Below are 25058 nucleotides of genomic sequence, written 5' to 3' on the forward strand. Positions count from 1 at the left end.
TAAAATAAACGAAACAGTGATGGAGTATATGAAAACAAACAAAAAAAAAAGCTGGAAAATGGAAGAAGTTTAAAGAGATATTGAGATGAGGTGACAAAGCTGCAAAAATCAGAGGTTAAAATGAAAAAAAAGGCTGGCTGCATATGAGACTTGACAGGAAGAAATATTTTGAAAAATAATAGAATTAGAGAACAGAGTATGTAGGGAAAACCTGAGATTGTCAGGTATACCAGAGTAGCTGGAATGAGCAGACTGCATTCATTTTATGAAAGCACAAATAAGCAACTGGACTGGTATTCTACAACAGGAGTTGTTAGTTGAAAGGGCACAGCGTGTGTATGCTCCAAACCTGGCTATGAGAAAGCAACCTAGACCTTTAATAGTAAAGATGCAATCCTACCAGCAGAAGGAGTTGATTCTGCCAAAACTGTGGCAGAAAGACAAAATACTAAAAGTGGGAGACAGCAGAGTGTTTCTGAAGAATGATTACTCATACACCAGGCAGAAGAGTAAATTCATTCTACTATTCAGGGAATGTCGAGATGCAGGAGTGAGATTGAAACTGCTGTACCCAACTGTCTTCAAGGTATTCTTCCCTGGAGGGACATAATCATTTTTGATCTAGTACATGCTAAGGGGGAAATACAGAAGTTTGTCCAACAAAAATGAGCTGTGAACCTGAACCAGAAGGAAATTCTGCTTCTTGTTCTTCTGGTAATAAAGACCTCAGAGACACTGTACCTATGAAACCTTTTCCACTGTTTCAGTAGAATATGTTGGAGAGAAGGAAGGAAGCATGTTGACTAGAAGAACTGAGAGTATATTGAATGAAGCAGTGACAAGATTTGGGAGATGGAGGTGAACAGCAATAAAACCAGTAACTTGATGTGAGATTACAATGCAATAATTATATTTGTGAAATATGGCAGAATAAGAAAATGTGGAAATATTGGACTTTTTTTGAATTTGTTGGACTTGTGGGGGACTCTAAAATAGATTCCCTACTTCATGTCATTAATGTTTTGAAAAAATGCTTTGGAGAGGGGAGAAAGTTAACTGTAAGTAAAGAAAACATTTTTTTTTCTTAATAGTACTATTTTTGTGGTGTATGTTTTTTTGGCATGCAATTAAGTAAAATTTTCTCAGTTATTTGTTAGTTGTAGTGCAGACTGTAAATTGGTGCTGCTGTTCTTTTTTCCCTTTCTTTCTCCCTTCTCTCTTTCTTCTTGTCCAGTTTTAAGAAATATAGGCACTGCAATGTAAAAAAAACCTTGTTAAAAAAGCATGACAAATGAAAAATGAATGTGCTTTTTCTCATTCTTGCTTGGGGGAATGGCTGGTTTAAGGACCTTAGACTGATTTAGTAACAAGTTTTAAGGGAAAGCAAGTACATGAAAAAGAATATTGACTATTATGAGGCTTTTTTTCTAGCAAATGAACATATGCTTCTGTATCTGTCCCTCATGTCGCCATGAAAACAGTCTGATAAAGAGAAATTGAATGTTTGGTTCTCATGTCTCCTTGAGACAATCTGATAAAGAGAAATTGGTTGCAGTCTGGTGGAGAGTGATTGGCTGGAGGAAAAAAAAGAGAAGAGAAACTGGCTAGGAGATAATGTTCTTTGAAAGCAGGGTTTTCCCAGCTGGGAGAGTTATAAAGATAAGACAGAAACAGTTAGTACTTAGTAGAAACACAGGTTGCCACATGCATCTTAGCATGGATAACCTTTCTTTTAGGTTAACTCAAGTTTGTGAATATGGCTGTCAGTTTGGGACATTTTTTCCTGTTATGAGGTAAAACTTCAGTACTTGAAGAGGTACATAGTTTTGGGTGTTATAATTAAATTAATAGGTTTTAGGGGGTATTGGGGTGTTTGCATTTTTGTTTGAGGGGTTTTATTAAACAAAAAGTTTTGTAAGATGTGACATAGGATGAAATGGATATGACAAGACACAACTATATAAAAGTTCAACCTATCTAACAGTATATGCATGTAACACAAAAGCTGGAGCTAGAAATTTAACAAAAAGGTGTTATGCATATTGTCAATTGTCTCATAGATAAATACAAACAAGAAAGAATAGTGGACTATATTAAAATGTAGAGGGTAAATAGCTATGTTATAGGAGACACACTTGGAAAGAACTGAAAATGTGGATTTGATAAAGAAAGAATTTCAGGATGGTTATTCAGTGGAATATCTGGGACAAAGGAAAAGAGGAGTACTTATATTAATAGCAAGAGGAGCTCCAATAGTGATAAAAGATGATAAAAAAGAAAATGGCAGATTTGCAGTGCAAAGGGGCTATTGTCAAGGGAGGCGGATTACATTGGCATGTATTTATATTCCACCTAAAACTGGTATAATGGAGCTTAAGAAAATTCTGGGAGAAATAATCAGTTTTCAGTAAGGAGTACTACTTATAGGTATGTAATTTGATTTGCAGCAGTGAAGATGTGTTTTGGGGCCAAGAAGGGAAAATATAACAAAGGATGGTAGATATTTGAAGAAATTTATGAAAATATTTAGCATGGAAGATGTGGATTCAGTAATAGGTTTAGAGTGAATTTACATATTATTCCCCAAGTTATAATAACTGTGCTAGGTTAAACAGAATTTACATTTCAGAAAAGCATGTGCATTTAATTGAAGGTCTTAATAAGCACCCAGTAACTATTTCAGATCATGCACCAATAATAACTAAAAAAAAAACACATGGAAATGAAATAAAAATGAGACACTGGTGCTTTCCCACCTATCTATTGAAAAGAGAAGAATTTAAGTAATGAGTAGTGGAGATTATTCAGGAGCTATTTGAGAGGATAGAAATTACTTCTGAAAATATAGCTAGAGAGGGGGGTAAAATTACGGTGGAGTTTAAAAATAGTGTGGAAATAAAGGGAAGCGGGCTATTGTTATGAAGTAAGAATTATATAGAGTGACAGACAAATGTTAAAGTATTATAAAATAGGGGGAATTTCACAGAAGAAGAAGAAAATCAACTGCAGAATGCTAAGCAGAAAGTAAGGGATTACCTCGATAATATACATGAGTTTAAAAAGATTGCTGTTAAGCAACTGTTGTTGATAATAACACTAGAGCACAAAAAATTTTGGCACAATGACTCAGGCAACAGAAAGTAGAAAGGCCTGTCGCCAAGCTTAGTGAGCTGTAAAAAGGAAGGTAACAAGAGATTTTGTAGAGATATTAGAAATATTTCAGAAATTCTATGAAAGTCTGTATAAAACAGAGAAATATGGAAATCAAGAAAAGATACAAATGGAAATGTGTATGGAAAAATTAAATATGCCAAGGTTACAGGTAGATAAGGATCAATTACTAACAGGTAAGATAAGAAAGAGATGAGATAAAAATTGTGATATATAACCAATCTACAGGAAAGTCCCCAGGAATAGATGGTATTCCTGTGGAAGTTTGGAAGCTTGGAGGGAATAAAATGATAAAGATCTGGAAGGTTGTGTTTAACAGTATTTTAAGAGGATGAGAAGTACCAACATCCTGAAAGAAAGTAGTGGTAGCTATAATACCTAAAGAGGGCAAAGATCCATCAGATCTAGCTTCATACAGGCCCATTTCAATACTAAACTGTGATTATAAAGTGTTCATATTTGTAATGACTAAACAAATGGCAAAAGTAATGCCAAAATTGATCAATATGGATCAATATGGTTTTGTGGAGGGGAGACAAACATTTGAGAACATTAACAGAACATTGAAGATCCAGAGGGAAGCAGAATGTAAGAAAATGTCATTGTTGTTGTTGGGTCTTGATCCAGAGAAAACATTTGACAGATTAAGCTATATCTTTATGAGCAGGGGAATGGAACCACTTGCATTTCCCAAAAAAATATAAGGTTGATTAGGAGGATATATGAGGGTTCGGAGGTGAAAATTAAAGTGGGTGTTGTCCTCTCTGATAATTTCTGCATGAGCACAGGAATGAGGCAGGGGTATCGTCTTTCCGTTTTGTTATTTGCATTATATTTAGAACCATTGGCAAAGAAAATAAGGGACTCAGAAATTCAAGGATATAATTGGTATGGTAGTCAAGAAAAGCTGGCTCTGTTTGCAGATGATATCATTTTATACCTGACAAAACCAGAACAAGACATTACAGTGCTGTGGAACATTTTGAGACAGTTTCAAATTTTTTTGGGATATGAAGTTAATGAAGCTAAAACAAAGGCAATAGCAATAAATTATGTACCCACATATGAATTGATTCAGCAATATTCATATTTAAGGTGACATGAGAAAATGAAATATTTTAATATGGAGTAAAATGATTCTGTTGTGGCAGCTAAGGATATGTGGGAAGAGACTAAACAAAAGATAATGCAAAAACAGAGAAACTGGAGGCTTTGTTATATGGATATGGATAGCAAGATACAAACAGTTAAAATGTTTTTAGTCCCATTAGTTTTATACACAGATCAGACATATTTTTTATCAACCAGAAAAGTTGTGGATAGCAGCTAATAAAGAGGTGTAGAACTTTATCTGGTAGGGAAGATGACAAGAGTCAAGTGGGATAAGCTAATTCTTCCAGTAGAACAGAGTGGATGGGGACTACCCGATTTGAAGGGCTGTTTCAGAGCTGAACAGTTTAGGATTCTGTACGTAGCTCAAGCAGAAAACTATAATTCAGAGTGGAAATGGATGATGATGAAAAGGGGAAGCTCAAGAAACAAGGAGAGACTGGGATTTTGGATGCAAGCCTTTAAGGAGAATAACATTAATCATACCAAACATTATATCTGTAAAGCAGCAGAAAGTATTCTAAGAACTAAGCCAGCACAGGAATGGAGAAAGGAGATTCTGCCAGTAGTGATGACTGCAATTAGAGATATAGACAATAGGCAAGAGATGGCTAGAATTTATTGGAGAAAACTGGTTAAGGTACCAAGATATTGGGAGCAAATAAATAGAGAGGGAAAGATGATAGAATGGGAAGACTTCAAAAATTTGTTTGGACTGCAGGTTAGTGATTGCCTTCCTTATCAAGGATTGATGTCAGAGTATAGGCAAAGAGAAAGAAATAGGGAATCCTAAATGAAAGACCACCACTGGTAGATATTTTACTATAATCTAGAACAGTAGTGGCCATTAAAAAAGGAATAATTAGTAGAGCATATATAATATTGCATAACTTTAAGAACCAATCAGTGGAGGCTAGAAGGGATTGGCAAGAGAGATATAGGATAAGCAATTCACAAAAAAAAAAAAAAAACTGGAGGATATATGTTTGTCTCTCAAATATGCAACACAATCTAAAGGGTTTAGGTTTTCTGCTTGGAATTGTTTACATAGTTGTTTTTATACCCCAAGTAGACTCCAGAGAATTTTACCTCAGATAGACAGAAAATGTTGGAGGTGTGATAGAGAAGAAACAGGTAATTAAGAAAATGTATTCTGGGATTACTGTGAGCTGGCAGACTTTAAGGATTCCTTGCGGGATGCACTGTCAGAGATGCTGGGTGGGTAGATTGGTGTGACGAGGGAGATGATTTTTCTGTGCTATGATACACTATTGGAATTGCCTAGACATGGTAAGGCCTTGCTGTGTCTAATTATGTTGGCTGCCAAAAAAGCAATTACTAGAAAATGGAAATCAAAATCTAAACCAACTACTATAATTAGACTCAGGAAGGCCTTACTCCTTCTTCTTTTGGCTTTTCACGGTTAGGGATCGCCACAGTGGATCACCTGTCTGCTCATGACTGACAGTGGAATTTTACAGTGTTGAGTTGTCAGCCCGGCACCCAGCCTTCCACGGAAGGCGCACACACTCATGCCTAGGGCCAATTTGGAGTATCCAATCCACCTACAGCATGTCTTTGGGATGTGGGAAGAAACCGGAGCACCCGAAGGAAACACATGCGACCATAGGGAGGACATGCAGTCTCCGCACAGAAGGCACCCCAGCTGAGGATCGAACCGGAGAGCCTCTTGCTGTGAGATGGCAATGATAACCGCTGCACCACCACGGCCACCCTCAGGAAGGCCTTACTATGTCTAGCAATTCCAATTCAGTGTCATAGCTACAAAAAATCATTTCCTTAGTTACACTAATTTTCTCATCCAGTATCTCTGACAGAGCAGTCCGCATGGAATCTTTAATGTCTGCCAACTCATTACAATCTTAGAAAACTTGTTCCTAGTTGCCTCTTTCTTCTTCTTCACACCTCCAACATTTGGTGTCTACCTGAGGAAAAATTCTTTGTAATCTCTACTTGGGGCATAAAAATACCCATGGAAACACTTCCAAGCAAAGATCCTAAATCGTCTAGACTTTGTTGCATATTTGGGTGACATATATATATATATATATATATATATATATATATATATATATATACATACCCCCATTGTTTCTTTGTGAATTGCTTATCCAATCTCTCTTCCGAATCCTTCCTAACCTCCTCTGATTGATTCTTATAGTTACCATGCAGTATTTTATATGCTCTGCTAATTATTCTTTTTTAATGGCAGTTTCTGTTCTATATTCCAAAAAAAACTCTATCGGTGCTGGTCTTTCATTCAGGTCTGCCCTGTTTCTTTCTCATTGCCTATACTCTGATATCAATCCTTGATAGAGAAGGCAGTCTCTTACCTGCAGTCCAAATAAATTCTAGGAGGCTTCCCATTCTATTACCGCTACCTCTCTAGTTATTTTCTCCTAATACCTTGGTTCCTTTGCCAGTTTTCTCCAATAAATTCCAGCCCCCTCTTGCCTATTGTCTGCATCCATAATTGCAGCCATCCTATCAGAAGAATCTGCTTTCTCCATTTCCGTGTTGGCTTAGTTCTTAGAAGTATACTTTCTGCTACTTCATGAATATAATATTCTGTATGATTATTGTTCTTCTCCTTAAAGGTCTGCATCCAAAATCCCAGTCTCTCCTTGTTTCTTTAGCTTCCCCCTGTTTCATCATCATCCCTTTCCATTTTGAATTATAATTTTCTGTTTCTGCTATGTATAGGAGTCTTAACTGTGTTGGTCTGAAATACCCCTTCAAAACCTGTAATCCCAATCCACCTTGTTATATTGGAAGAATCAGCTTATCCCATTTGACTCTTGCTGTCTTAACCTCCCAGATAAAATTCTTCTCTCTCTTTATTAATAGCTATCCATAACTTGTCCTTTGGTTGATAAAAATATGCCTGACCTGTGTTTAAGAATAAGGGGACTAAAAACATTTTAACTTCTTGTATCTTACTATCCATATCCATATAACAGATCTTTCATTTTCTCAGTTTTTGTATTAACTTTTGTTTAGTCTCTTCCCACATATCCTTAGCTACCACACCAGAATAATTTTTAATCCATACTCCTAAATACTTTATTTTAACATATCCACATAAATATGGATATTGCTGAACCAATTCATGTGTCAATGCATAATTGCCTTTGTTTTAGCTTCATTCATTTTAAATGCCGAATAGTTTTGAAACTGTCTCAAAATGTTCCACAACACTGTGATGTCCATTTCTGGTTTTGTCAGATATAAAATAATATCATCTGCAAACTGAGACAGCTTTTCTTTACTACCATACTAATTATACCCATACATTTCTGAGTCCTTTATGTTCTTTGCCAATGGTTTTAAAAATAATGCAAATTAAGGGAAAAGAGGACACCCCTGCCTGGTTCCTCTGTTCAAGTAGAAATTATCAGAGAGGACCGCAACTACTTTAATTTTTGCCTCCAATCCCTCATAAAAACTCTTAATCAACTTTATAATTTTATCAGGTATGCACATTTTTCTATTGCCTTGTGCATAAAGTCCCAGCTATGTTTTCTCTGCATCAAGGCCCACCAACAACAGTGGTATTTTCTTACATTCTGCTTCCCGCTGGATCATCACAGTTCTGTTAATGTTGTCAAATGCTTGCCTCTACTCCACAAAACCACATTGATCTATATCTGTCAATTTTGGCATCATTTTTGCCATTCTTTTAGTCATTATAGATATAAACATTTTATAATCAGGGTTTAGTATAGATATTGGCCTGTATGAAGCTGGATCTGATGGATTTTTACCCTCTTTAGGTATTGCAGCTAGTACCACATTCTTCCAGGATGTTGGTACTTTTCCTTCTCTTAAAACACTGTTAAACAAAACCTTCCAGATCTTTATCAGTTTTTTCCCTCCTAGCTTATAAACTTCCACAGGAATACCATCTATTCCTGGGGACTTTCCTGTAGGTTGGTTATACATCACCATTTTTATCTCATCTCTGCCTATCCCAATTGTTAGTAATTGAGCCTCATCTACCTCTAACCTTGACATATTTAATTCTTCCATTAATATTTGGATCTGTACATTTTCTTGATTTCCATATTTCTCTGCTTTATACAGACTTTCATAGAATTTCCAAAATACTTCTAACACTTCTACAGGATCTCTTGATGTGAAATTGTTCAATCTCGCCGTTCATTCTTTACTGATGAGTTCGGAGCCGATCCATCGGCTCCGACATGGCCGTTAGCAAAGCTCAAGGTTTACCAGTAGCTCGAGACCAAGCCCCTTATCCCATGATGCACTGCTAGAATTACCTCGGATCTAGTTTGCTGTGGCACGGATCTCAGGGGTTCCAGTTCACTCGAACCTTTTTTGACACAAAATTGCTATTTGTAAGTCTTTTTCAAAACTTTTTTTATCTCTTATAGATAATTTCTCATATATATATATGTGCATATAGCCCTGTAATTGTCTCTTTAGACTTATTCCCTTGGTGATTCATAGTTTATTACATTTGTAGCGGCCTCGTGTTAGGCCTAGTTTCAGTGTGTGTGTGTGTGTGTGTGTTTCATTATATTGCTATAGTGTTCATAGTGTAGATAGTGTGCTGTTTCACATTTCTTAGAGTTGGCCTTCCTTTCTCAGGTCATTGTTAGAGTGTGTTTTGTATTCAGTTTAGCCTAAGGATAGCTTTAACTTTTAGGATATATTATACTGTTGGCCTTTTTTTTCTCGGCCATTTGTTAAATGGTGTTGGGTTGTTAGTAGTGTTATCTTGACTTCTTCTAGTCTGTATATTGCTTAATATGTCTGAGGAAAAATACAAGCACCCAAAGTCTGGATTTAAAAAATATCCAGACTGTGGGCAAAAGATGTCTCTCACTGATGGGCATGTTCAGTGTGTGTATTGTTTGGGTGCGGTGCACTTGCAGGAGTCCTGTAGAATTTGCCATTCCTTTTCTTCAAGGGTTCTTTTAGAGAGGAAAAGGAAGCCTGTGGATCGAGGTTTGCTGAAGCATCCTTTTACTGAAGCTTTGTCTGACCAGGATGGGGCCAGCAAGCCCTCTAAATCATTAAAATCATCTACTGATTCCAAGGCATTTAAAAAGTCTAAGAAAGTGGAGGATTCCGGGACTTCGGCTCCACAGCCATCGGAGACGAGTGTCTCTTCTTTTCAGAGCCGGCCCACTGTCTTGGCGTCGGTCTCTGAGAGACCTGTATCTCCACTCCTCAAATCGGCACCTTCAGTGCACTCCTCTAGATCTTCTGTCAGCCTCTCGGATTTGTATATGAACCAGTTGGTGCAGAAGCTCTTACGGGCACCAGGTCTTGCCAAATTGTTGTCGGCTCCAACCCCAGCGTCAGAACCGAAGATCACCATCCCGGATTTGACTGCTCCTCCTCCGAACCGTACTCTATCTTTGGAGCCAGAGGGGGCCGACCTGCTGCTCATGGAGCCTTTGGAGCTGAGACCTGCCCCACTGTCATCGGTTCCATCTACTCTGACATCCTCTGTGCTGACCGGGGACTCTAGGGGCCAACACTCTCCTGTTGGGTCTGGGGAGGATAGTCGCACCAGTTTGTCGGTACTGACTCTTTCTCTCGGCTTGGATGAGCTCGGCTCTTACCTCCAGCTCAGAGCCCATGGCCTCGGTGTGGGAGGGGATGGCAGTTCTCTCGGATCGGTCGACTCCTTCTCATCGGAGCCATGATGCCTTTGAAGCCATGAGGAGAGCCTTGTCCCCAAAGACATCCTCGACACCAGGTCAGGCCTCTTCTTCCCCCAAAGTGCCTGTGTCTGCTTCTGCCTCCATCGTCCAGGCCAAGTGAGTAGAGACCCTGAGCCTCAGGTAGCCCTACAGGGTGCCCCTTGCTCTTCCGAGACCTCCCCAGAGGCATCCACTGAAGAGGCCCCCAGGAAGGGATTGAGTAAGGAGACACTTGGACTCCCCACAGGAGTCTTTGACATCTGATACTGACTTGGATGAGTCAGAAGGGTCCCCCCGATCTCCCTCTGAAGATATCTCCTTTGCTGCGATACTCGAGATCCTTAGGCAGAGGGGTGATTGGCAGTCCAAAAGCCCTACTGAGGATGCGTCAGTTCTCCTGAAGGCTTTCGGGTCTTAACCTTCCACCTCCTGGGTATCTCCACCGTTCGATGAGCTTATGCAGCTAGTCTCTTAAAGGGCATGGGAGTCAAAGTGCAAACAAGTTAATTTCTGCACCAGTAGATAAAGATTTTTTGTCCAAGCGAGTCCCTGTTGATGCCATGGTGGTGGCCACCAAGAAGGAAATGTCTGAGACTTCCTCGACGATCCATCCTCCTAACAGAGAATCCAGGATCTTGGATCGTTATGGGAAACGCATGTTTAGTTCAGTGACTTTTACACTCTGATCCCTGAACTATTTGACCCACTTTACCAGACTGCAAAGAGATCTCTTTAAGGAGTTGGGAGATACTCTTCAGGGTACTGTAGCTGCAGGGGCTTCAGACAAAGTTGCCGTCCAGCTCGCTACCCTAAACTCCATCATGAAGTCATTCATGCATCTCATATCATATGCAGCTGATGGGATGAGTAGAGCAGCGGGTATAGGAGTTGCGCTAAGATGACATTCCTGGATGCGCTTGTGTTCCTTCGCAGAGCCCTTTAAGTCTTCATTTGTCAACACCCCGTTTGATGGCTCATCTCTCTTTGGGCCCAAAGTGAAGGAAACCTTTACCAGGTGTGAGCAGAAGGGAAAGACTCTGTCAGCCATCGGAGTCCGTTTCTCCAACCCTACTCGGCCTTACCCCAAAGGCCAATGGGGAGGGAAAATGTGGTTACGAAAAGCCCAAGGAGCCCTTCAGGACACACGTGGTCAACCCTCCTCTAGGGGCAGAGGAGGGGGTAACAATGGAAGACGCCACCCTCACGACAGCGGGGGTCCGCAACACCAGGGTGACAGAGATCTCTTCTTTTGTTAACCCTATCAGCGCTCCTGAAGGGAGACCTGACTGTCCTGCTCTGGAGGCAGTCGGGGGTCACTTGTCTTTATACCCAGATGCCTGGCAAGATATAACAAATGATAGCTGGGTACAAAGCATTATTTCTAGAGGATATTTCATACCATTCTTCACCCAACCTACGCCCCCAAGAAAAATCCCGGACATTCCACCCAGTTACAGGGAACAAACAACTATAGAGGTCTGCAAGTTGCTAGAAAAAAAGAGTCATCCAGCCAGTTCCAGCAGACCAAGTAGGATTCGGAACTTACTCAAGATTCTTTTTGGTTCCAAAGAAGACAGGGGACTGGAGACCTATTTTGGACCTCAACAGACTCAACCAATTTGTAAAGAAAGAAAAGTTCCGGATGATCAAGCTTCAGTCGATACTTCCCTTTTTAGGGAAAGACAATTGGATGTGCTCAATAGATCTCAAGGATGCGTACTACCACATAAAAATGGCCAGGCCATCCAGAGATCATTTGTGTTTCCGGCTGGGAGCCAATTATTATCAGTTTCAAGCTCTGCCCTTTGGTCTCACTACAGCCCCCAGAGTGTTCACCAAATGCATGGCAGTGGTCACGGTTCATTTAAGGCGTCTAGGATTCCAGGTGTTTCCATACCTAGATGATTGGCTCCTTACCTCTACCACCAGGCATCAACTTAATCAAGCAAGAGAATACACTCTGACACTCTGCCATCACTTAGGCATTACAATCATCTCAGAAAAATCTGCCTTGTCGCCATCGCAGCATATTGTCTTTATAGGGGCAGAGTTAGACACTTCAACCACCACTCTACGACTACCAACCGAGAGGGTTTTTCTCCTTTGCCAGCATGTCAAATCACTAGTGTCAAAGGACAGAGCACCAGCCGCAGAAGTCTTAAAAGTTTTAGGTTTGATGGCTGCAGCGATCTTGGCCATAACTTTAGCAAGGATGCATATGCGGATACTTCGATGGCTGCTGTTCACCCAATGGTCCTATCAGGAACTTCCAATGAGTCATATGATCTTGATTACAAACTCTTGCAAGAGAGATCTCCAGTGGTGGTTGACGTCTCTTCATGTAACCATAGGACATCTCTTTATTCTACCCCCTCCAGTAGCTACTGTGACCATGGACGCTTCCCTGATAGAGTAGGGGGCATTTTCAGGGAATGACCACCCAAGGCACATGGACAGATCAAGAATCTCACCTGCATATCAGTGTCCTTGAGATGAGAGCAGTACTTCTGGCGTTGCAGTACTTTCAGGACTCTCTTCCTCTAGGGATGATTGCAGTTCAGACAGACAACATGTCGGTAGTCTGGTATTTGAACAAGCAAGCCGGGACCAAGTCTTACCCCTTTGCTGAGAAGCCCTCAGAGTTTGGGAGTGGGCTGTCTCGTCCCAGTGCTTTCTGTTGGCAACGCACATCCCGGGGAGATCCAACATGATAGCAGACAAACTGAGCAGGGCAATTCTGTTGCCACATGAGTGGTTCCTCAAACAAGAGATTGCGGACAGGATTTTCCACAAATGGGGCCAGCCTTGCTGCGATCTTTTTGCCAGTCACGTCAGCACAAAATGCAGAAGCCACTTTACCCTGATTCCCCCTCTGGGACAACCCCCGAGAGACACACTCGTACACAATTGGCCCCGGGTCTCCTCTATGCATTCCCTCCAATCCCTGTTATACCCAGACTTCTACAGAAAGCAATGTTGCTGGGAAGGACTATCATCCTCATAGCCCCACATTGGCCTCGGCAGATTTGGTTCCCATTCCTTCATCATCATCTATTGGAGGATCCGTGGATTCTGGACCCAGTTCCAGACTTTCTGACACATCCATCAGGGGACCTCCATCCCTCATTGCAGTCACTGAAGCTCACAGCTTGGCTGCTCCAGTTCCCATCATAGCCAGGCTTCATGATCTGTCTGATGAGACAAGACAGATCCTCTTGTCGCCTCATAAGCCTTCCACCAGGAGACTATATCTTAGTAAGTGGAAGAGATTTTCCATATGGGCTTCTAAGCAGAACATTGATCCTTATCAAGCCCCCTTGCCATCCATTTTAGAATTCTTGAATATTATTTTTAATGAAGGAGCTGCAGGTGCTACAGTTTGGGTCCAGCTGGCTGCTATATCTAACTTTCATCGCGAAGTGGACAGGCTAAACATTATGTTCCACAAGTTGTCCAAGGCCTTTCTCAAAGGGACCTTCCACATGACGCCTCCAGTGAAAACTCCTTATTCTCCTTGGAATTCTTCCCCCATTTGAACCAGCATCATCTTGTGATCTCAAATTTTTATCATGAAAAAACATATTTCTGGTGGCTATTACGTCTGCCCGCAGAGTGTCAGAACTTCAGGCCTTATGTATGAACCCTCCTTTTTTGATTTTTCATGATGATAGAGTATCTCTTAGGATAAACCCCTCTTTTTGCCCAAAGTTTGTTCTGAATCCAATATCAACCAAGTCATTGAGTTGCCAGTCTTCTTCCCTAACCATTCCAACAAATTAGAGTACATGCTGCACAAACATGACGTTCACAGACAGCTCAGATATTATTTGGACAGAGCAAATGATGTTAATAAATCAGACCAGCTCTTTGTGTCTTTCTCTGAAGCCAGAAAAGGGTATCACTTTTGTTTATTCAGCTGCAAATATGCCCTTACTGCACAAGATTAAAGCTCATTCTACCAGAGCAGTTTCTACATCTTCTGCATTTCAAGCCAAATTACCCCTTGATAACATTTGTGCTGCAGCCACTTGGTCTAAACCTCATACCTTTATCACTGATTACAAAGTTGATAAGGCCTCCAGGGACAGGGCTTCCTTTGGGTCTACAGTCCTGAAGAATATACTCCCATGAGCCACCCGATATTCAGGGTGCTAGGGATGCTACCCATCAGTAAAGAGTGAACGGCGAGATTGAACAACTTCACATTAAGAAGTTATGTACTCACCATAACGTTCCATGTGAGTTGTTCCATCTCGCCTTCATTCTTATGTCCCTCCCTCCATCCCCTACCTGGCTGATAGTTGACCTAGAGGCTGATCTCATCCTGGTTATTCAATCCTTTTCTCTCTTGGGAGAGTAGTTCTCTCACAGGGATATGATACACGCAGCAAACAAGATCTGAGGTAATTCCAACAGTGCATCATGGGATAAGGGGTTTGGTCTCTAGCTACTGGTAAACCTTGAGCTTTGCTAACAGCCATGTCGGAGCCGATGGATCAACTCCGAACCCATCAGTAAAGAATGAAAGTGAGATGGAACAACTCACATGGAATGTTATGGTGAGTACATAACTTCTTATTATCTTCCTTAGTATAGGCTCCCTAAGCTTGGTGACAGCCCTTTCTACTTTCTATTGCCTGAGTTGTTGCTCTAAAAGTTTTTGTGCTCTTGAATTATTATTAAAAACAGTTGCTTAAAAGCAATCTTTCTAAACTCATGCATATTATCAAGGAAATCCTTAAATTTCTGTTTAGCATTCTGCATTTGCTCTTCTTTTGGTTATGTGGGATTTCCCCTTATTTTGCAATACTTTAACATTTGTCAGTACCTCTAAATAATTCTTGCTACTTCTTAACCATATCTCAATGGCTTTTATTTTCACCCCATTTTTAAACTCCACTGTAATTTTATCCCAATCTCTAGCTATATTTTCAGAAGTAATTGTTCCTGAATAATTTTCACTATCAATTCCTTAATTTTATCTCTTTTCAACAGATAGGTGGGAAAGCACCAGCGTCTCACTTTCATTTCATTACTCTGTGTTTTTATTTTAGTCATTCTTGGTGCGTGATCTGAAATAGTTATTGGGTGCGCATCAAGACCTTCATTTACATGCACATGATCCTGTGAAATGTAAATTCTGTCTAGCCTAGCCCATTATATCTATGGGAACAATATTTAAATTCACTCTGAACTCCTAGTACTGAATTCACATCTTTCATGACAAATATTTTCATAAATGTCTTCAAAAATCTATCCTCCTTTGTTATATTTCCCTTCTGGGCCCCCCAGACATATCTTCACTGTTGCAAAATAAATTCCAGTCCCAACCTCCAAGTAATATTCCTTGCTGAAAGCTGATTATTTCTCCAGAATTGTCTTAAGCTCTATTATAACAGTTTTTGGTGGAATATAAATACATGTCAATGTAATCCTCCTCCCTTGCTAGTAGCCCTTTAGTACTACAAATCTACCATTATAATCTTTTTTTATTCTCTTCTAGCACTATTGGAGTTCCTCTTGCAATTAATATAAGTACTAATATTTTCCTTTGCCCTAGGCGTTCTGCTGAATAACCATCCTGAAAACTTTTCTTTATCAAATTCTCATGTTTAATTCTTTCCAAGTGTGTCTCCTGTAATATAGCTGTTTGTACTCTACATTTTTTAATATTGTTTACTACTCTTTCTTTTTTGGATTTATCTTTGAGACCATTAACATTTAAAGACATTACAGAAAGCATCATTGTCTTAGTTACTATTCCCACATTTTATGTATAACAGTTTTTTTTGTTAAATGTCTACTTCCAGGTTTTGCATTACATGCATATACTGTTTGGCAGGTTGATCTTTTATACAGCTGTTTCTTGTCATATCCGTTTGAGCCTTGGTCACATCTTAACAGAACTTTTTGTTTTATTGAAAGCCCTCAAATAAAGAAAAGCAAACCCACCCCAATACCCTTCTAAAACCTATTAATTTAATAATAGCAAACAAAACTGTACATCTTCAAATGTTGAAGTTTTTCCCTCCTAATAGGAACAAACTGAAAGCCACACATAACAGATTCGGGATAATTTAAAAGAAAGGTTATTTGTGGTAAGACACATGGTACAAACTGTGCTTCTACTAAGTGCTGTCTGGCTTTGTCTTATCTTTATAGCTCTCTCAGCTGGGAAAACACTTGAATGCTTTCATAAGACATTTTCTCCAAGCCGTTTCTCTTTATCAGATTGTCTGCTAGAGACATAAGAACCAGACACAAAACTGCCACGCATGCATTTGTTTACTAGGATAAAGCCTTATAATATTTAGTATTCTTTTTCATTTACTTATTTTCTGTTAAAACTTGTTACTAGATTGTGCTAATGGCCCTAACCCAGTCATTCCTCTATGCAAGAATGAGAAAAGCATACTAATTTTTCTTTTGTCATGCTCTTTTAACCAGATTTTTCTTATTATTATTATTTTTTGTTATGTTGCAGTGCCTACATTTCTTAAAACTGAACAAGTAGAAAGAGAGAAAAAGGGAGAAAGGAAAAAAAGGGAAAAAAAACAAGAACACTTATTTATATTAGTATCCCCATCACACTTAAAAATAACTAGGAAAATGTTATTCTATAGCATGCAAAGGAAATCCTGTACTATTAAAATAGTAATGTTAAGAAAAAATGTTTACTTACAGTTAACTTTCTCCCTCCTCTTCCCCTCTCCTGAGTATGTTTGTGAACATTAGTGATATGGCATAGGGCATATGCTTTAGAGTCCCCTACAAGTTTAACAAACAGCACAAAAGTCCAATATTTCCAGATTTTCTTGTTCTGTCATGTTTTACTAATACAATTATTGCTTTGTAATTCCACATTTGCCAATTTCCAAGTTACTGGTTTTATTCTCCAAACACTAATGACATGAAGTAGGACATATGCTTTAGAGTCCCCTGCAAGTTTAACAAAGTCCAAGAAAGTCCAGTATTTCCAGATTTCTTGTTTTGTCATGTTTTACAAATATAATTATATATTATATAATTATTGTTTTGTAATCCCACATTTGTCAATTTCCAAGTTACTGGTTTTATTTTTGTTCATCTCCATCTCCCAAATCCTGTCTCCATTTTATTTCCAACGTAGTCTTGATTCTTCTAGTTGACTCTTGTGCTTTTTTCGTTCTCTCAAGCATTTTCCATTGAAACATTGGAAAATTTTCACTGGCACAGTCTCTTTGTGGTCTTTATTACCAGAAGAACAAGAAACAGAATCCCCTTCTTTTTCACAGATCATTTTTGTTGAACAAACTTTTGTCTTTCCTCCTTAGCATGTACTTCATCAAAAATGATTTTGTGCATCCAGAGAAAATAATTTGAAGATAACTGGTTACAGTAGTTTGAATCTCACACCTGCTTTTTGACATTCCCTAGATAATGGAATAAATTTACTCCTGTTCTGTCTGGTGTACAATTAGTAGTCATTCTCTACAAATTCTCTGCTGTCTTCCACTTTTAGTACTTTGCCCTTCTGCCACAGTTTTGTCAGAAGCAACTCCTTCTGCTAGTAAGATTGCATCTTTACTATTAAAGGTCTAGGTTGCTTTCTCATAGCCAGGTTTGATGCATACACACAGTGTGCCCTTTCAATTAACAATTCCTGGTGTGGAATACCAGTCCAGTTTCTTATTTGTGTCTTCATAAAATTAATACAGTCTGTTCCTTCCAGCTTCTCTGGTACAACAGAAACATCTCAGATTTTCCCTGTGCGCTCTGTCCTCTAATTATATTATTTTTTAAAACATCTCATCTGAAGTTGTTAATCTTCTTCCTATTCATCACTGATGGGTTCGGTTCCGAGCCCTCGGAACCGAGTCGGCCTTATACCAAGCTTGCATGCACCAAAAACTCTCGAGCTAAGCTGCTACCCATAATGCCCTTCACTCAGTTACCTCAGATCTCGTTTGCTGGGCAGCCATATAGTAGCATTTCACCGAGCTCTCCAGCTAAGTGTTATATTTTTTTAACTTTTACAAGTTTTTGTGGATTTTTCCTGTTCGTTTGTTAATTTTTTTTTATCTTTTCTACACTCAGCGACACCCCTTTCAGGGCAGAGGGGGTCCCTGGAATCAGGACTCCAGAGATTCCTTCTCGGGAAGACCGTATCAGAGCTCCTGAAGCACTGCTCGATTGCTTTCCTCTGGAAGCAGTCGGGGTGCATTTCTCTCTGCACCAAGCTGCCTGGCTCTCTATTACAAATGATTGGTGGGTGCAGAGAATCATTACCAGAGGCTGTCACATTCCCCTAATATTTTATCCAAGACCTCCAAAATCCCTTCCCGATGTTCCACCCAGTCAAAGGGAGGAGGCAGCTTCTGAGATACGAAAGCTATGTCAAAAACGAGTCATCCAACAGGTCCCCCCAGACTAGTGCGGCTCAGGGTTCTACTCAAGATTCTTTTTGGTGCCAAAGAAGACCGGGGACTGGAGGCCCATTTTGGATCTCAGCCAGCTAAACAAATTAGTAGTCCAGACCAAGTTCCTCATGGTCATGATTCAATCCAACCTTCCCTTTTTGCGGGAGGGTGTGTGGATGTGCTCGTTAGACCTCCGGGATGCGTATAACCACATCAAGATGGACAAGCACTCCAGGAGTCTCCTTCGCTTCTGGCTGGGAGCCAATCACTACCAATTCAGAGCCCTGCCATTCTGGCTTTCTCTGATAAGTTTTTCTTTTTACACTGGGAGAGCTAGATTTAAGTTGTTAGTCAATGTGCAACCATCTTGGAAGGCTTTCGCTGTGATTTTGTTTTTTTTTTTGGTAACAAAGGGTAGTCTCCAAACAATGTAGTGCTGGAAGTAAATACAGGCCTACATAATGAACATGCATACTTAAATACATACATACATAAATGCTGTGACATGCACGTGCACAGGAGTATGCGCGCACACACACACACACACACACTCACTCACACAACTTCTTTATGGTCATACCTAGCTGATAACTTTTTTCACTGACTTAGAAATAGCAGATGGTCCAGAATTCAAATTTGAATAGCTTTACCATTGTTTCTAGTAGCTGTCTCATAACATTTGTATTATTACTGAGCAATGTTTCGAAGCACATCATTTTCAAATTTCCAAGTTTCAGAAATCTTAATCTTATATGAAGGCACAGTATTCTTTTTTTTCCAAATATTTTATTGATTTTCAAAAAGACAAAACATAATTTTTACTAGAATACAAATGAAACAAAGACAAACTATATACAATATGTACCTATGGCCTATATGGAAAAAAATGAGAATAACTTAGTGTTAAAGAGAGGTAGTTACACATAACAAAAAAAAGTCAGTGTAATTTCTCCAAATACTAAGAAGACGTGGAGATCTTTAAAGTCTCAATGAGAAAAAAAACTTTCTTCCAAGGATTGTTGATCCATTTATTAGGGAGGATTCTTGTTTCTTTTACCTTTGTTTCCATATGTATTGTTTCTTCTAGTAGAGTCATAAATTCTTGAAAGTTGGGTTCAGATGAAGTTTTCCATTTTCTTGTAATACATTTTTTAGCAATTGCTAGTATAGTCAATAGTAGATACAAATTATTTTTGCTCATAACATTTGTTTCAGTTACATTCAGAAAAATCATGGATTTAGTTAGTATGAAGGAATCTGAAAAAATAGCTTGAAGGAAATTTCAAGTCTCCTCCCAGAATTTTTTTAATTTTGATACACTCAAAAATATATGAATCCAATCAGCATTACAGTTCTGAGAACATCTCCAACAAAACAATTGTTTAGAAGAGTCCATTTTAGCTATCCTATTGGGGATGTAAACCACCCTGTGTAAGAATTTCCATGAAAAAATCTTCCAAGCTTGTAGATTGGAAGTTAATTTAATAGAATACAATAAATTAATTTTGTTTTCAGACGAGAAGTTAATCTGATGACCTTTAGTAATAAAGTTCCAGAAGTTTTGTTTTGGATTAACTTTGTAAATTATTAAGTTTTTATAGAGCTTAAACCATTTCTTGGATAATGGAAATTAATTTTGGTTCAGAACTAAAGGAGGAATTATTGATTATTCTGCATAACTCTTGAGCATGAAATAAAATGCTTTGAAGTATAAGCCAATCTGAATTTGGAATATCAAAGGTGTTTATTATTTGTTGTATGTTTAAGACTGATGAGTTCCTAATACAATCTTGCCAACAAGTAAAATTTTTTAGTTCCCAATTATTTATAATGTTTTCATGTAATTTGTTGGGAAAGTTTTTAGTTGTTTTGAAAGGAATTAAGAGTTCCCACCATAATTTAATGTCTAGGTTTGAGTTTATGAAAGATCTAAATGAGTTGTAGATGTAGTTTATGGAGACTGAGTTGGTGGGTTTCGAAACGTTAAATTGTCAATTAAGACATAATATTTTCCAAAATATATTTATTTGATCATTTGAAAGAGTATTTTTTGTGAGTTTATTCCTATTTAAAAAAATAGAAATATGAAGGAATTTAAGGCACAGTATTCTGAATATGCTGTGAAGTAACAATGTTAATGTTTACTAGTTTTTTGACATCACTGTTTCCCTCTCCATTTAAGGCCATAGATGAACTTCTGAAGAGCAAAGCTGACCCAAATCTGCAACTAACCAAGGGAGTGGGAAGTTCATTGTGTTGTGCTGTTAACACTGCTTATGAACTCAGAAGAACCTTGCAAGCCCGGATTGCACTGGTAAAAATGTCAGATGTTTTACTTTCATTTTAGTTCAAGTCAATTCCATTAAAGATGAAAGAGGTGCATATATGACTTGCTAGAGATTGCAGACAATGAACAATGGAGGTGGTAAGAATTATACATTGGTCTCCTTGTTTAAATCTCTGCACATTAACTACAGTATTATATTACATGTATTCTAATATACATGGTGGCATCCTGTATGTATAATAACACCACAATACAAGAATACTAGATATTTCAAAAACATGATTACCAAGTACTGTGGAAAAAATCTGAACAAGGTGAAACAGAAGTAGGTTCAGTATGAATACAGTTGCCTAGATATTGTAGGAAAGCTTTACTTGACTTGACCATCTTTTTAGTTAAAGATAGTATTTGCTCATGTATCTAGTATCTGACGTATTATTTTTTTACAGAATTTAAATGATCATGATAAGCAGAAGCACATGAATATGTTAAAAATAGTGGTGTAATCCCTGAAATCCACTTATTTCAATTTAATACAAAAACCATGATCCAGTACAACCTAATATTTAAAGGAAATGGTTGTTGTCATTCTCAACACCCTTCTTGCTCCCCAGGGATACTGTGAAAATAAGCTCACCATAGTACTGGATCTGTTATTTGTACATTGCAGGGTGGTGGTTTAATAGGACCCTTGCTGAACTCAAAGTTCATATCTGTGGCAATTATATTAATGTAGCTATGAATTTATTTGCATCACCAATACTTATGTGTTTATTATAGTCTGATCCTGATTCAGGTGACTGAAAGTACCAGCCTTCATATAATACACAGCCACATAATGTTCAAAGACAGGAAGCACTTCTACTTAAGCTGTTCATGATTTCAATAAATAACCATTGGACATTTAATGGGCTGTCTGAACTGATGTTTGTTTGTGCAGTGTGTTACTATGTTATGAAAAAAAATAAATTGACTTTATTACCTCTGACTTTACTGCTGCTTTTAAAAACATAAATTCATTGCTTTACTGAAAACTTAAATATTTTTTAACATTAAATTATTTTACAGAGTATTTATTACACTGCTGGTACCTCTGCATTTATCTGTTGAACAGACTAACTTATTTTCCTAACAGTAGACAGTATAACAGCAATAAGTGCTATAATTTGGTGATTAAGCATTTCCTTTATCCAGTTTTATTTTATTTTCATCTGTCAGATGTAAAGGACAAGATGGTTTAGTGTCTTGCATTTGCTAAAACCAGGAGGCTTAGTTAAAGTTTTATTATTCTGGCTTTCTTTATGTTAGATTCAGTTTATTATTAGACAGACGGTACACCTCAGCACACATATTCAGTCATTTTTTGTGTTTGTTTTTAAACTGAAATACTTTCTTGATCCCTATCCTTGCTACTGTTCTGTTTATTCTCCTTTTTCTAACCATGAGGTCAGGGGAACAGAGAAAGACAAAACATACAATTATTATTGTCCTCCTCCCGCCAGTAATTCTGTTATCTACCAGTTGTCCATTATCATCTAATCTAGGTGTTATTTTTATGTGAGATTCTTGGAATGTAGAATGTGAACCTTTGTCTCTTCAGATTTTTCCTGTCATGGAACAAATGGAGCCCTTCTGCCCTTCATTCCCCAGAGGAACCTTCTTTCATGGAATATATTAAAAGGTGTTACATGTTTTGGGGGTTGCAAGGGTGAATCTGATCACACAGGAATGATGGTGGCCAAACAGTTTACTTTTCTTTAAATGGCCCAAAATCATTTAGGAGAACATTCCTTGTTAACTGTTGACCAATTCTAGTTCTGCTTCTAATTCAAAATGGTATAAACAATTTACACTTCACCTGACAGTAACATTCAGGTAAACTTTTGCGGTAAATGTTTGTTTGCTAACGTATTCACATCCATGAGAAATGTCTTGTAAGCTGCTTGATGCTGTGGCAGAAAGTCTTGTAGTACTGCATTGTGTTTAACCAAGGAAGCACAATATGTCCAGTCTCAGGAAAAGCCAGGCCAGCTATTTACATCATTACCTAAAAGAATACCTCTAGGTACTACACTTGGAGCTTAAATTATTTTATCCAGTTTCACATAAGAGTAGTACCACATGGTAATCATTGTAAATAGTTGCATAACTTGCTCTATGGCTATATGTATTCTGTGAGCTATTTTGTCTGGTTGTAAACTGCCATTTTAATTTTCAGTGTCAAGGGTAAAACTGTGGGTTTGCTTTGGGGGGTCCTTCCCTTTTTAATAAATGCCAGACTTTCTGAGTAGAGACCTGTACCAGTATCTGGGTAATCAGTGCAACATCAGCAATTGTAGGTGGAACAGGGAAATCCTACCTCATAGGTTCCTAAAGTCCTCTTGAATGAAAGAGATGCTAAACACAAATGCTTCATTTTTGGGCATGAGAGAAGATGTCATCATTATCATCAACCCCCTTTTTTCATTTTCTTCATGGGGTCATTGTTTCTTGTCAGCTGTCACTATCTCTCTGTCTATTCAATACCAGTCTCCCACCTTCTGTGATGCTCATGCCTGACTGTTGCAGGTCTTCTCTCACACAATCCATCCACCTCTGTGCTGGATGCCCTCATTTGTCTTGCCTTCTTCCTGACTATCCCAAATCTTCTTTGCCAGATTGTCTTCTACTTTTCTGCACGTGCTCAAACCACCATAAAATGTTCTCTTTGACCTTTTCTACAACTGGAGCTTCTTTGGCTTCTGCTCTTATGTCCTTATTTTTTCATCTGTCCCACAGTATGCATCCTACCACCCATCTCAAGCACTTCATCTCCATTATCTTTAGCTTCTATAGCTGCTCTGCCTTTATTGCCCAGGCTTCTATACAGTACAGTAGTACTAGTCGCACCACTGTTTTGTACACCTTAACTTTTCAGATTCTTTGGCATTTTTCTGTCATAAAGTACACATGACACTCTCTGCCACTTGGCTGCACTCCTCTGATTCTAGCTTTGACCTTCTCATTCAGACTTCCCTTCTCCTGAACTCCTCCTCCCAGATACTTGAAGCTGTTAATCTGTTCCACTACTTTCCCTACTATCTCAGTTCAGAGCTTCTTCTGATTTCCCACATTTGCTGCCGTTACAACTGCCTTATCTGTACTCACTTTCATCCCACATGCCTTCAGGTTTGCTTGCCATTCCCCTATCCTTTGTTGAAGTTTTTGCTCACAGTCTGCTTGTAATGCAACATGATCTGCTTACAACAACTTTGATGGTTTGTCCCCTCCGACCTATTTGCTAATGTGGTCCATCACCAGTATGATCAGCAATGGGCTCAGAGCTGAAGCCTGATGCACACCCATTCCCACTGGGAACCCTTCTTTGGGACAGAACACTGTTTGTACTTGAATCATTGAGTTCTTGTACATAGCTTGTACTAATTCTGCCAATGTTTCTGGGACTTTGAACCACTGCAGGACTGCCCAAATCAACTTTCTTGGGACCTTGTCATATACTTTCTCCAAGCCAGGAATGCCCATTTGGACTTTTTCCTTATTTCTAGCTTCATCTCAAATATTTGTCTCCCTGCATTATCAGTTACCTTCTGCAGAACTTTCATGCAGTGTGACAGGAGTTTGATACCTGTGTACTTCCTACAGTTGTGAATGTCTCCTTTGTTTTTAAACACTGGCACTAGTATGCTTATTCTTCAGTAATCTGGGATATGCCTTTCTCTCCATTCTGCTATAAGTACCCTGTGGAGCCATTTCTCCCTAACTCACCCAACATCTTTATCATATCTGCTGTGACCTCATTTGAGCCTACTGCTTTCCCCTGACATCATTTTCCTTAGTGCTGTCCTTACTTATTCCATGGTAGGCTCTTCCTCTTCTCTCATTGTAGGGGCTGTGTCTGGGGTAGTACAGCTTCTGTGGGGTTTTATTCATTTAGAAGCTGCTGGAAGTACTCCTTCCATCTGCCTTTGATGTCCCGTGGACTGGTGAGCAGGACTGCCCAAATCAACTTTCTTGGGACCTTGTCATATACTTTCTCCAAGTCAGGAATGCCCATTTGGACTCTTTCCTTATTTCTAGCTTCATCTCAAATATTTGTCTCACTGCATTATCAGTTACCTTCTGCAGAACTTTCATGCAGTGTGACAGGAGTTTGGTATGAAAGGGGTCTGACAATCTCTTTTATATTTCTGTCTTTGCCTTAACCTTATATAGTTTCTTTGTGCCACCTACTGAGTCACTTTTCAGAAGCTGGTAGAAAGCCTCCAATGCCCCATTGTTTGCTATTACAACTCCTTTCTTAGCTTCTTTGTTAGCCAACCAGTATTCCTTCCTAGACTGGTCAGTCTTTTCTATCTCCCACTTTTTCCTGCACTCCTTCTTTCTTTTGATGACTTC

General features: G+C 38.8%; 1 protein-coding gene across 1 annotated transcript in view; it reads left to right on the forward strand.

Annotated features, from left to right (window-relative positions):
• Positions 1 to 25058, forward strand: part of ANKMY1 (ankyrin repeat and MYND domain containing 1) — a 1970922-nt gene that overhangs the window by 1033782 nt on the left and 912082 nt on the right. Inside the window, exon 12 of the mRNA XM_044070101.1 lies at positions 20559 to 20690. Coding sequence (XP_043926036.1) covers positions 20559 to 20690 — 132 coding nt within the window. The remainder of the gene's footprint in view (positions 1 to 20558; positions 20691 to 25058) is intronic.

This window comes from Protopterus annectens, chromosome 4.part1, assembly GCF_019279795.1.
Source record: "Protopterus annectens isolate FY-2018-M chromosome 4.part1, PAN1.0, whole genome shotgun sequence".
In the NCBI taxonomy this organism is placed as follows: domain Eukaryota; kingdom Metazoa; phylum Chordata; order Ceratodontiformes; family Protopteridae; genus Protopterus; species Protopterus annectens.